General features: G+C 33.8%; 2 protein-coding genes across 2 annotated transcripts; both read right to left on the reverse strand.

Moving 5' to 3' along the window:
• Positions 1-493: 493 nt before the first annotated feature.
• Positions 494-2,006, reverse strand: LOC142627243 (GDSL esterase/lipase At3g48460-like). The gene is made up of 2 exons (XM_075801059.1): positions 1,292-2,006; positions 494-1,000 (listed from the first exon to the last, which is right to left on the reverse strand). Exons 1-2 carry the CDS (start codon positions 2,003-2,005, stop codon positions 494-496), a joined length of 1,221 nt encoding a protein of 406 aa, XP_075657174.1. The 5' UTR covers position 2,006.
• Positions 2,007-7,845: 5,839 nt separating this feature from the next.
• Positions 7,846-9,385, reverse strand: LOC142627718 (GDSL esterase/lipase At3g48460-like). Its single transcript, XM_075801583.1, has 2 exons — positions 8,672-9,385; positions 7,846-8,352 (listed from the first exon to the last, which is right to left on the reverse strand). Exons 1-2 carry the CDS (start codon positions 9,383-9,385, stop codon positions 7,846-7,848), a joined length of 1,221 nt encoding a protein of 406 aa, XP_075657698.1.
• Positions 9,386-10,727: the final 1,342 nt, after the last annotated feature.

Genomic DNA, 10,727 nt, shown 5'->3' on the forward strand with positions numbered 1-10,727 from the left:
TTAATCGAGGTCAAGCCATCTTAACCCAACAGACTTTATTTTTATTTAGATTATAATTTTCAATTATGAATCATGTTTTATTTATTTATAAATACTTGTTCATTATAAATGTCCACATATGAAAAACATAAGAAAAAGTGGAAAATACAATTGAATCTAAAAAAGTATGTATGGATAAATTTGTTACTAATATTTAGATATAAAAAATGCCCTATTTAAAATTTGAGCCTTAGGCCAAGAAAGTTGTTAAGCCGGCCCTCAATGTAAAATAAAAAGTGAGGTCATGGTTTAAGACCCTAGGTACGTGTGTAACATTTAAATAATAACAATAATAAGGTAAAAAAGATAGTAAACTATCTTGAAACAAGAAATATTATCCAGCTCTCCAAATGCCACCATTGGGAGCCTATTACTAATCTACCTAGCAACATCAGGCATTAGCCATCAGATATTTATTTCCAAAAAGAGAACTGAAAGGCCAATATCATACATTTTAATATTGGCCTTTCTTCTTCTTAATCATATCTGCAAATGATGGTGTACAAAAGCCTTGGTTGAAGAAGAGATCAGAGAGGTGTAGATGCATATTTTCAGTCAAGTGAACCCCATCAAAGTTAATGTGGGTGTTGGAGTCCTTGCAAGTAGAGGTGCCAAAAGCTCCACAAAGGAGGTTTGGTTGATAGTTGAATGCTCCTCCCCCAGCTCCACAACATGCCTTGAAGGGTTCTTCAAACTGGTATTGTGTGTGTTTTTCTAGTATTGTTGTGAATGCACTGTAGTAATCAATATATATGATCATAGAATCTTTGTGTTGGATTCGAATTTCATCCAACCTCTTTTGGAGAAGATTGTTGTGACCCTTTATTACCATGTTGGCACTCGCTGAACACCCATTTTGATCACGATCATTTGAGGGACACGTTGCCAACTGCAATGGAAGGCACCCTATTGGTGGTAGCCCTTGAACCACAAGGAACTTTGCACCCTTGTCCAATATCCCCTGTCAAAAGAAAGCAGGCTTAATATGACTATTCCAACATTAACTTCACCATTATATCCTTCCTTTCTCTTATATGCAATGCACCATTTTGTGAAAATAGTCTTGGTCAAATGTTTACGTTGGAAGAACTCATTAAGATACTTTTTTTTTCTTCTAACAAGCTAAGGCTTTATGCTACTTTCTTTCTTTTTTTGTAATAATATGCTCGTTAGAATTAGTTAAATGATTAACTTCATCATTCTTTTAATTAATTCAAGTTTTTGATATAAATGGTAGTTTATCAATGCTTACCAATGCAAGTGTGCAAATGTGATCAACAGCTTGCTCTGTGAATTGCTTATTGGCAATAGCAGGGCCAATAGAAGAGGCAAAAAGACGAGCATAGTCATTGCCACCAGTCTCACCTATCCAAAAGAGAGCGTTCCCAAGCTCTGATTTACATGCAGCCTCATCTTTTCCTTGGCATTCTCTCTCCCCAACAAAGCTATGGAACCAATCAATTTGAGTTAGGATACTCTCTGGATTTGGCTTCCACATTAGGGGATTACCAAAATTGAAATGACTGAAGAGATTATTTGAAAGAGCCGTTGATCCGGCTATTGCAAAGTTTGCACCACCTGAGAAGTTTGCAAAAGAGTCTTTATAGGCTGACAAGTGGGGTATGTTGAGAGCTTCACATAGGAAATCAATGACCAAGCGGCCATTAGATAGTCGATAGCCTGATAATTTTGAATTTTGTGATGAGGAATATGGGGACCAAGCGTGAGAGAATAATGTGCTAATGAAGGATTTGAGATCACCCAAGTTGTAAGCATTTCCAGTGTCTGTGTCTGAATCGCCGAAAGCATAAACCTTGTTGAAGCAACCTTTGAAATCAACTTTTGCTTGGAAACCAGGAATAGGTGGTGTGCTTTCGTGGCTCTTGTTATGAGCATATGAAGGAGGCAAGGATAACAAGAGGATGAAGCATGCAATTTGAAGAAACAAGTACTTGGAGTTTGCCATTTTGTGACTCAACAAAGGATCTTGTTTGTTTGTTTGATTGTAAGAACTACATGGTGAGGCAAATGAGGTATTTATACTTGGCACCTCTCCCTTGTGGGATGGTAGCTTGTTGAGGTATTGAATGAACCTCCCTACCTTTAGGAGAGCAAAGATGATCTTTGTTTTACTTGGTCATTATCCAATGTCACAAAACTTGCAATTTTGAGTCTTGTGGTGTAAATTTGACTCTCTTTGAGCCTAACATTGCTTGGGAACTCAGCTTCATTGTTGCTTGCAGATGCGATCACTCCTAGACACGTTGTTGGAGATTTAGACCCTAATTGTTAGAAATTAACCAATTTTAAACTAGAAAATTAATTAACCAAATATTTTGGGATTCAAATTATAGTTAACTAGCTTATAACCTCATGCATATGCATGAAATATATTTACGATTAAGCATAATGAAATGAGTATTAAAATTTTACCAAATTTATATATAATACATATAATGTTTGTATATTTGAAAATATAAAATAACTATTAATAAAATATATACAATTTTATTTGAAGAAAATGAAAAATATATATATCATTGAAATTGTTATCCATGAAATTCTCAATTCTAATTTGTCAAACCACTATTTAATTTGTATAATAATAATAGTAATAATAGTTAATCAATGATGGTTATTTTTTAAGGTTTATTAATTTTGATTCTATGGTTTTCTCATTTGATAACTCATTTAGCACAGAAAATTAAGAAAATTTAATGGAACAATAGACATAAAATTTGACTCCTATTTGAGATCTAATTAGATTTCTCTTAAGTTTGTTAGGTACAAACCAATATTGGTAAACAAATAAATGCAACAAGCAAATAACATAAGCAAAATGGTTAAGAAAAGAAAAGTTCAAATATGGATCAAACTCTTTGGAGGTTTACCAACAACCTTCAAGGAAACAAATCCATTAAATAGAATCAAAGTTCTATAATAGAATCATCATTAATTCTACAGCTCCCCCCAATAGCACGTACAATTTTACCACATGCAACTCAAAATCCTAAGACTCTTTTTTAGCAAACTCTATACAAACGGATGCTCCATTAGAAGTTCAAGATTCACCTTGAAGGCTTTTACTATAGCCCTTGATCATTGATCTTAATATCTTCTTTGGTTGTTGTTGAGTAAAACTCGGCTAAAAAACCCAACATGTGCAAAACATAGCTATCAAAATCTTTAGTTGGTCGTCCTTTTTAGTCCTCATATATTCTAGCAAGTAGGGCATAAATTGTTAGATATTGGATGAATCAATAGACCTAAATTGGATTTTGTATCCGTGATTCTTGATTGAACAATAGGTATCAAGACATGTATTGAACTTATCTCAATCAATCGATATGTATATTGAGATTTCAAAAACTTCTTTCTTCTTGAACTATGTATTGAGATTTGAAAAACTTCTTTCTTCTTGAGTTGTTATAGGCATTAGTCTTGGACTTTAAAAACTCTCTAAAAAGTAAAACACACTTAATACCAGCATTATCTCCTGGTTTGCTAGCCTACAATCTATTGAACTAACACACGTTTATACTTATGCAACGACTATCACCAAATCCTTTTTTGGGTGATAGAACATGAGATCAATTTTTTCCTTTTCGGTCAAGTATCATCAAGATATGATTATTTTCCCTTTTTTTTCCACATCTATATTTATATATATCTAAAATCTAAAGCATAGCATTTATTGCTACTGAGCTCCTGTTGCACCACCTCACCATCATGTTAATAGTTCTTATTTCTTATTTATTCCTTTCTTTTATACACACACACGCACACATATAGATTATTGACTTTACTCATTCATCTAGGACAATTTTATTTACATATTCATCTACTTTAATTTAGAATTTATTTTTTATTATTACATATTTCATATTGCATCACATGGACTACTATAAAAGATATACGCACCTTAAAAATCAATTGATTAAACTAAAGACACAATGTTCTGGCTCCTTGGAAGTTATAAATTTTGCACCCATTATATTCCTTCTCACAAAAAACTAAAAGGAAAAAAACCTTTTCTTTTATGTATACGCTCTTCTCTATTTGTAATTTATTTCTTGCACAACTTTGAAACCAACGCCACTTCCTTTTAGAGGAGTAGAAGGAGAAGTAGAAGAAGAAGGAAGATGAGAGGACTGTCGTCGGTCTTCACCCTAATAGAGCGCCTCTTCTTTCTCCCACTATTTTCCCCTATTTTAAATGGTTAATTTGACATGCTCTATTTTAAAATATATATATATTTTTCTCTATTTTTATTGTTTTGTTCGAGTTTGGAGACAGAATTTCAAAGCATAAATGCCCTAGAACCAATGAACCATCTGTTAACCAAAATGTACAATTTGTTTTTTTTATTTCACTTTACTTTCTACTTCCAATTTGTTTTTTGTTTTATTTGTTTCAGATATATCTTTCTTTTTTGGTTTTTAGGAAACAAAAGCTCTTCTCACAAAAGCTTGCAATTTGAGTGTCGATAACGCTTGAATGTTTTGATGTGCTTGATTAATCTGTCTTGTGTGTGCTGCCTTTGTTGATATATACTTGTGCTTTGATAAATGAATGCTGGGTTAGGGGATGATATGCCATGATTGAATGCTTTAGATGCATGTTAGAGTGTGTGTGAGTTAAAAATAACATGTTAAAACCCTTTAATGAGATTAAGATTTGGAACACAATGAATGGAGGCCAACCTACGAGTTAGGTGGGGTTGGGTGCCTAATCTAGGTGGCGGCTCCACTTACACCCGTCGCCATAGTCCACCCTCAGCCAAGGTGGACTTCCCATAGTTTTTGGGGAAACCCAAATGCTTGTCGCGAAGGCTTGCGCCCATAGTGATGAATATTTGGTAAGTGGAGGGTTTGTGTGACATGACTAATAAAATTCCTCAATGAAGGAGTGGAACTGGAATATATATATTAAAAAGGAGTTGTAATTTCCTTTTTTTTTTTAATTTTTGTTTGTTAGCTCAGCAAGGAGGTAAATTTTGTTGGGTTATAGATTGACCTCGGTTAATTAATGCAATTACTCAAGTTAATTTATTAGGTCAAATTACTTTCAAATCGTGGAGGCACACACAAATCACCAAATGAACTAAGTGCAGAAAAAATTAAATTGATGCAGTGATTTGTTGACAAATGAGAAAAACCTCTCGCAAGGCAAAAACCTCACCGGATGTTTTTCAGGTCAACACTCCCAAGAATCACTAATCAAGAATGAAGTAGTTACAAGTATAAGGAATCTTACCATTACCCTGGACTATCCTAAAATACCGACTTACAATTGAACATTTACTCAATACCCAATTGGACTTAATCATGTAGAGACTTCTTCCCTTTTTTCACAGATCCTAGTACGTGACTAACTTCTTTGTACGAATCCAAGTACATGACTAAATCTACAAAAACCCTTTGATTTTTGTAGTTGATTTAAAATAGCTTCACATAGACACCAATAAGATCTTCAATAGTTGGTGCTAGAGATTTTGCTTGGTTACAAAACACAAAGACGCACAAGAAATGCAGCAAGATCTCTTTCTTTTATAGGAGGAGGCTAAGGTTTCAATAATATAACCTTATGAAGCTTTCTAGGGTTAGCTTTCTAGGATTAGAGTTTTCTTTCTCCCTACCTCCCTAATGGGCCTTTTAATGAGTTTTCCTACTCCTGTTAGCTTTACACAGACCTTGGGCTCTCCTAATCCTATTAACATTTGACAAACTCATAAACAAATAGCTTCTCAAAATAAAACGTTGCTGGCTATATTCTAAAATTTGTCAGCTCGATAGATTGAGATGTATCAAGTTTTATTAAATCTCAATAGATCGACAGGTATCAAGGAGGTACTGGGACCTGCAGATTTAGCTTTTCTTGAGTAGTTCTTGAGCAATCTTTATGTCCTCATTGAAACCACTTGTCATGATAATCTTGAATAAACTTAGATCTGCTCAATTATAAGTAAAGTATGTTTTGTCATCGGATATGCCAATACATAAAAAATATGATCCTAACAAATTTAATCTTAAACCATTGATATTGAACCAGACTTTTATATTGCCTTTTTATTGTGAAATTTTAATATGCAGAACAAGTTGCCTTTTTTTTGGCAAGTTATCCCATTTGATTATAAAATCTACTAAAAGTTGAAACTATCTATGCTTGGTGTGGCTTTCGGAGCCTAGATAAGTCTTCTCCAACGATCACTTCAACCCAGAGATGTTTATCAAAGCTTTGCAGGAGTTTTTTTTATGTTGTCTTGCTCTGAGTCCCCCACCATCAATAACGTCTTCTTCTCCCTTCAATTGTAACATTCTCTGGATGCCTATTTATTTATTTATTTTAATAACATATTCGTAAGCTATCCCAGTAAATGCAAAAGAAATTACTAATCACAGTCTCCTGTCCAGGGCCAGCTGAACCCTATAAGCGACAATGCAATTTCCTAAGGCCCCCATGTGGAACAAGTCCCCAAATTTGAACCAATAAGGATATTTTATTCTCTATAAGAATATTAATTAAGGCCAAAAAATAAATCAATGCATCAAAAATAAATTGTTTATTAAAGTAAAAACATAAATAAAAACTTTTCGTGTGAGCAGAATTGATTATCTCTTATATATATCAAAGAAATAACAGGGGGAAAAAAACTCTTGGTGATCAGTGCTCTTGACTCTTCTATCTCAGTGTGGGAGCTTAAGAGTGTACCACTTAAGTCTCTTGTACTACACAAATAGAAAAATCTCTCGTTCTCTCCCAATAACTAAACAAAGCAAAACTAAAGACTAAAATCAAAAGGCCCAAACAAATCAAACTCAAACCTTAGAATGTTATACTCATTACTGGAAACTTTGTCATTGTCTCCATTTTAAATTCTCTACAATGGCCTGAAATTTGCTGTGCTTCAAATCTTTTCTCCCTTCAAGTTTGGCTTTAAGCTCTTGCTCCATTTCTTTTTTCTCATTAAGCTATTAAAATTTTGTTTTATCATGGTAGTGGAAAGAGACATAGAAGTGACAAAACATAACACTGTCACCACTCTCCCTTTTATTTCTAGCCTTTTATTATTATTTCTTTTCTTTTTCTAAACATATCACATAGCAACTAAGAGAGTGAGCCACATGATGTACAGATCTTTTGCTTTCTAACTTATAAGTTATCACACATATTGCTATTTTGATGTATATCACATCAATCCATTTGTGTTAGTGATATTAATTTATTGAATTGTGTAATAAAATATTTTTTATTCATGCAAGTTTAGATTATAAAGTGGTCACAATATTAGTAAAGTTGCAAGTTTGCTCTTGGTAAACTAGGTTTTATTATTCTATACTTTAGATTTTATTTTTAGTTAGATTAAAAATTTCAATTATGATACATATTTTATTTATTTATAAATACTTGTTCATTATAAATGTCCACATATGAAAAACTTTAAAAAATAAAGTTGAAAAATAAATTGAGTCTAAAAAAGTATGTACGAACAAATTTGTTACTAATATTTAAATATAAAAATGCCCTACTTAAAGTCTTTGCCTTAGGCTGTGAAACCTATTGAGCTGGACCAGAGTGTAAAATAAAAAGTGAGGTCGTAGTTCAAGACCTTAGGTACTGGTGTAACATTTAAATAATAACAATAATAAGGTAAAAAGATAGTAGACTATTTTGAAACAAGAAACATTATCCAGCTCTTTAAATGCCACCATTGGGATCCTACTACTAATCTACCTAGCAACATCAAGCATTAGGCATCAGATATTTAATCCTAATAAGAGAACAAAAAGGCCAATATTAGAAATTTTAATATTGGCCTTTCTTCTTCTTAATCAGATCTGCAAATGATGGTGTACAGAAACCTTGGTTGAAGAAGAGATCAGAGAGGTGTAGATGCATATTTTCGGTCAAGTGAACCCCATCAAAGTTAATGTGGGTGTTGGAGTCTTTGCAAGTAGAGGTGCCAAAAGCTCCACAAAGGAGGTTTGGTTGATAGTTGAATGCTCCTCCCCCAGCTCCACAACATGCCTTGAAGGGTTCTTCAAACTGGTACTGTGTGCGCTTTTCCAGTATTGTTGTGAATGCACTATAGTAATCAATATATAGGATCACAGAACCCTTGTATTGGATACGAATTTCATCCAACCTCTTTTGGAGAAGATTGTTGTGACCCTTTATTACCAAGTTGGCACTCGCTGAACACCCATTTTGATCACGATCGTTTGAGGGACATGTTGCCAACTGCAATGGAAGGCACCCTATTGATGGTAGCCCTTGAACCACGAGGAACTTTGCACCCTTGTCCAATAGCCCCTGTCAAAAGAAAGCAGGCTTAATATGACTATTCCAACATTAACTTCACCATAACATTCATCCTTTCTCTTATATGCAATGCACCATTTTGTGAAAATAGTCTTGGTCAAATGTTTATGTTGGAAGAACTCATTAAGATACTATTTTTTTTTCCTTCTAACAAGCTAAGGCTACTTGCTACTTTCTTTCTTTCTTTTTGTAATATTATGCCTGTTAGAATAATAGTTTTTTGGTTAGAATAATAGTTAAATGATCAAATTCATCATATTTTTTAATTAATTGAAGCTTTTGATATAAATGGTAGTTTATCAATGCTTACCAATGCAAGTGTGCAGATGTGATCAACAGCTTGCTCTGTGAATTGCTTATTGGTAGTAGCAAGGCCAATGGAAGAAGCAAAAAGACGAGCATAGTCGTTGCCACCAATCTCACCTATCCAAAAGAGAGCTTGCCCAAGCTCTGATTTGCATGAAGCCTCATCTTTTCCCTGGCATTCTCTCTCCCCAACAAAGCTATGGAACCAATCAATTTGAGTTAGAATACTCTGTGGATTTGGTTTCCACATTAGGGGATTACCAAAATTGAAATGGCCGAAGAGATTACTTGAAAGAGTTGTTGATCCAGCTATTGCAAAGTTTGCACCACCTGAGAAGTTTGCAGAAGAGTCTTTATAAGCTGACAAGTGGGGTATGTTGAGAGCCTCACATAGGAAATCAATGACCAAGCGGCCATTAGATAGTCGATAACCTGATAAGTTTGAATTCTCTGATGAGGAATACGGAGACCAAGCGTGAGAGAATAAAGTGCTAATGAAGGATTTGAGAGCACCTAAGTTGTAAGCATTTCCAGTATCTGTGTCTGAATCGCCAAAAGCATAAACCTTGTTGAAGCAATCTTTGAAATCAACTTTTGCTTGGAAACCAGCAGGAGGTGGTGTGCTTTCGTGGCTCTTGTTATGAGCATATGAAGGAGACAAGGATAACAAGAGGATGAAGCATGCAATTTGAAGAAACAAGTACTTGGAGTTTGCCATTTTGTGACTCAACAAAGGATCTTGTTTGTTTGTTTGATTGCAGGAACTAAATGGTGGAGCAAATGAGACATTTATACTTGGTGCCTCTCCCTTGTGGGATGGTAGCTCATTGAGGCATTGAATGAACCTCCCTAACTTTAGGAGAGCAAAGATGATCTTTGTTTTACTTGGTCATAGTCCAATTTCAAAAAACTTGCAGCATTAAGTCTTGTGGTGTAAATTTGACTCTCTATGTGCCTAACAATGCCAGGGAACTCAACCTCATTGTTGTTTGCGGAAGCAATCTCTCCTAGACACGTCATTGGAGATTTAGACCCCGATTGTTAGAAATTAACCAATTTTAAACCAGCAAATTAATTAACCAATTATTGTTGGACGTTCAACTTATGGTTAACTCTATCTCAAAAAAAAAAAAAACTTGTGGTTAACTTGCTGGTAACCTCATACATATGCATGAGATACATTTACAAATAAGCATAATTAAATTAGTTTTAAAATTTTACCAAATTTATATATCATATACATAATGTTTGTATATTTGAAAATATAAAATAGCTACTAATAAAATAACTATAATTTTATTTGAAACAAATGAAAAAAAAAATCATTGAAATTGTTATCCACGAAATTCTTAATTTTAATTTGTCTAACCTCTATTTAATTTGTATAATAATAATAATAATAATAATAATAATAATAATAATAATAATAATAATTAATGATGGTGATTTTTTAAGGTTTATTAATTTTGATTCTATGATATTCTCATTTGATAATTCATTTAACACAAAAAAATTAAGAAAAATTAAATTGGACTCGATTTTTGTGGTGTAGTAAATTGTTACAAAAATTAAGAAAATTGGATGAAACACGTGACATAAAATTAGACTCCTATTTGAGATCTAATTGGATTTCTCTTAACTTTGATAAGTACAAACCAATATTGGTAAACAAATAAATGCAAAAAGTAAATAACATAAATGATAGTGACGTTTTTAAGAAGGCTGACGGGAATATACAACCCGTCAGCCAGTCTCATTAGGATGCCTCCTTTATGACGTTTGAGGCCATGCCCCTTACGTAGCGACGTTAAGCTGACAAGTCAAAGCTGACGATCTTGATTGTAAAGGTCATTGGCTGACGTTCTTTGTGGAGAATACATAGGCTGACGGTAGTATAGGAGGTACTCGTGGGCTGACGACCTTGGCAGGGGCAAAAGCTGAAGGAGTAATCCAACCTTCATTTTTAGCTTCTTTTGACTTCTACATACGTGAATATAAGGAAAGTTCTTGCGCTACACGTTCGACTTTAGTCAAGAAGATTCCTATAAGGAAAGGGCTCT

This window comes from Castanea sativa, chromosome 3 (genome assembly GCF_040712315.1).
Source record: "Castanea sativa cultivar Marrone di Chiusa Pesio chromosome 3, ASM4071231v1".
NCBI lineage: Eukaryota > Viridiplantae > Streptophyta > Magnoliopsida > Fagales > Fagaceae > Castanea > Castanea sativa.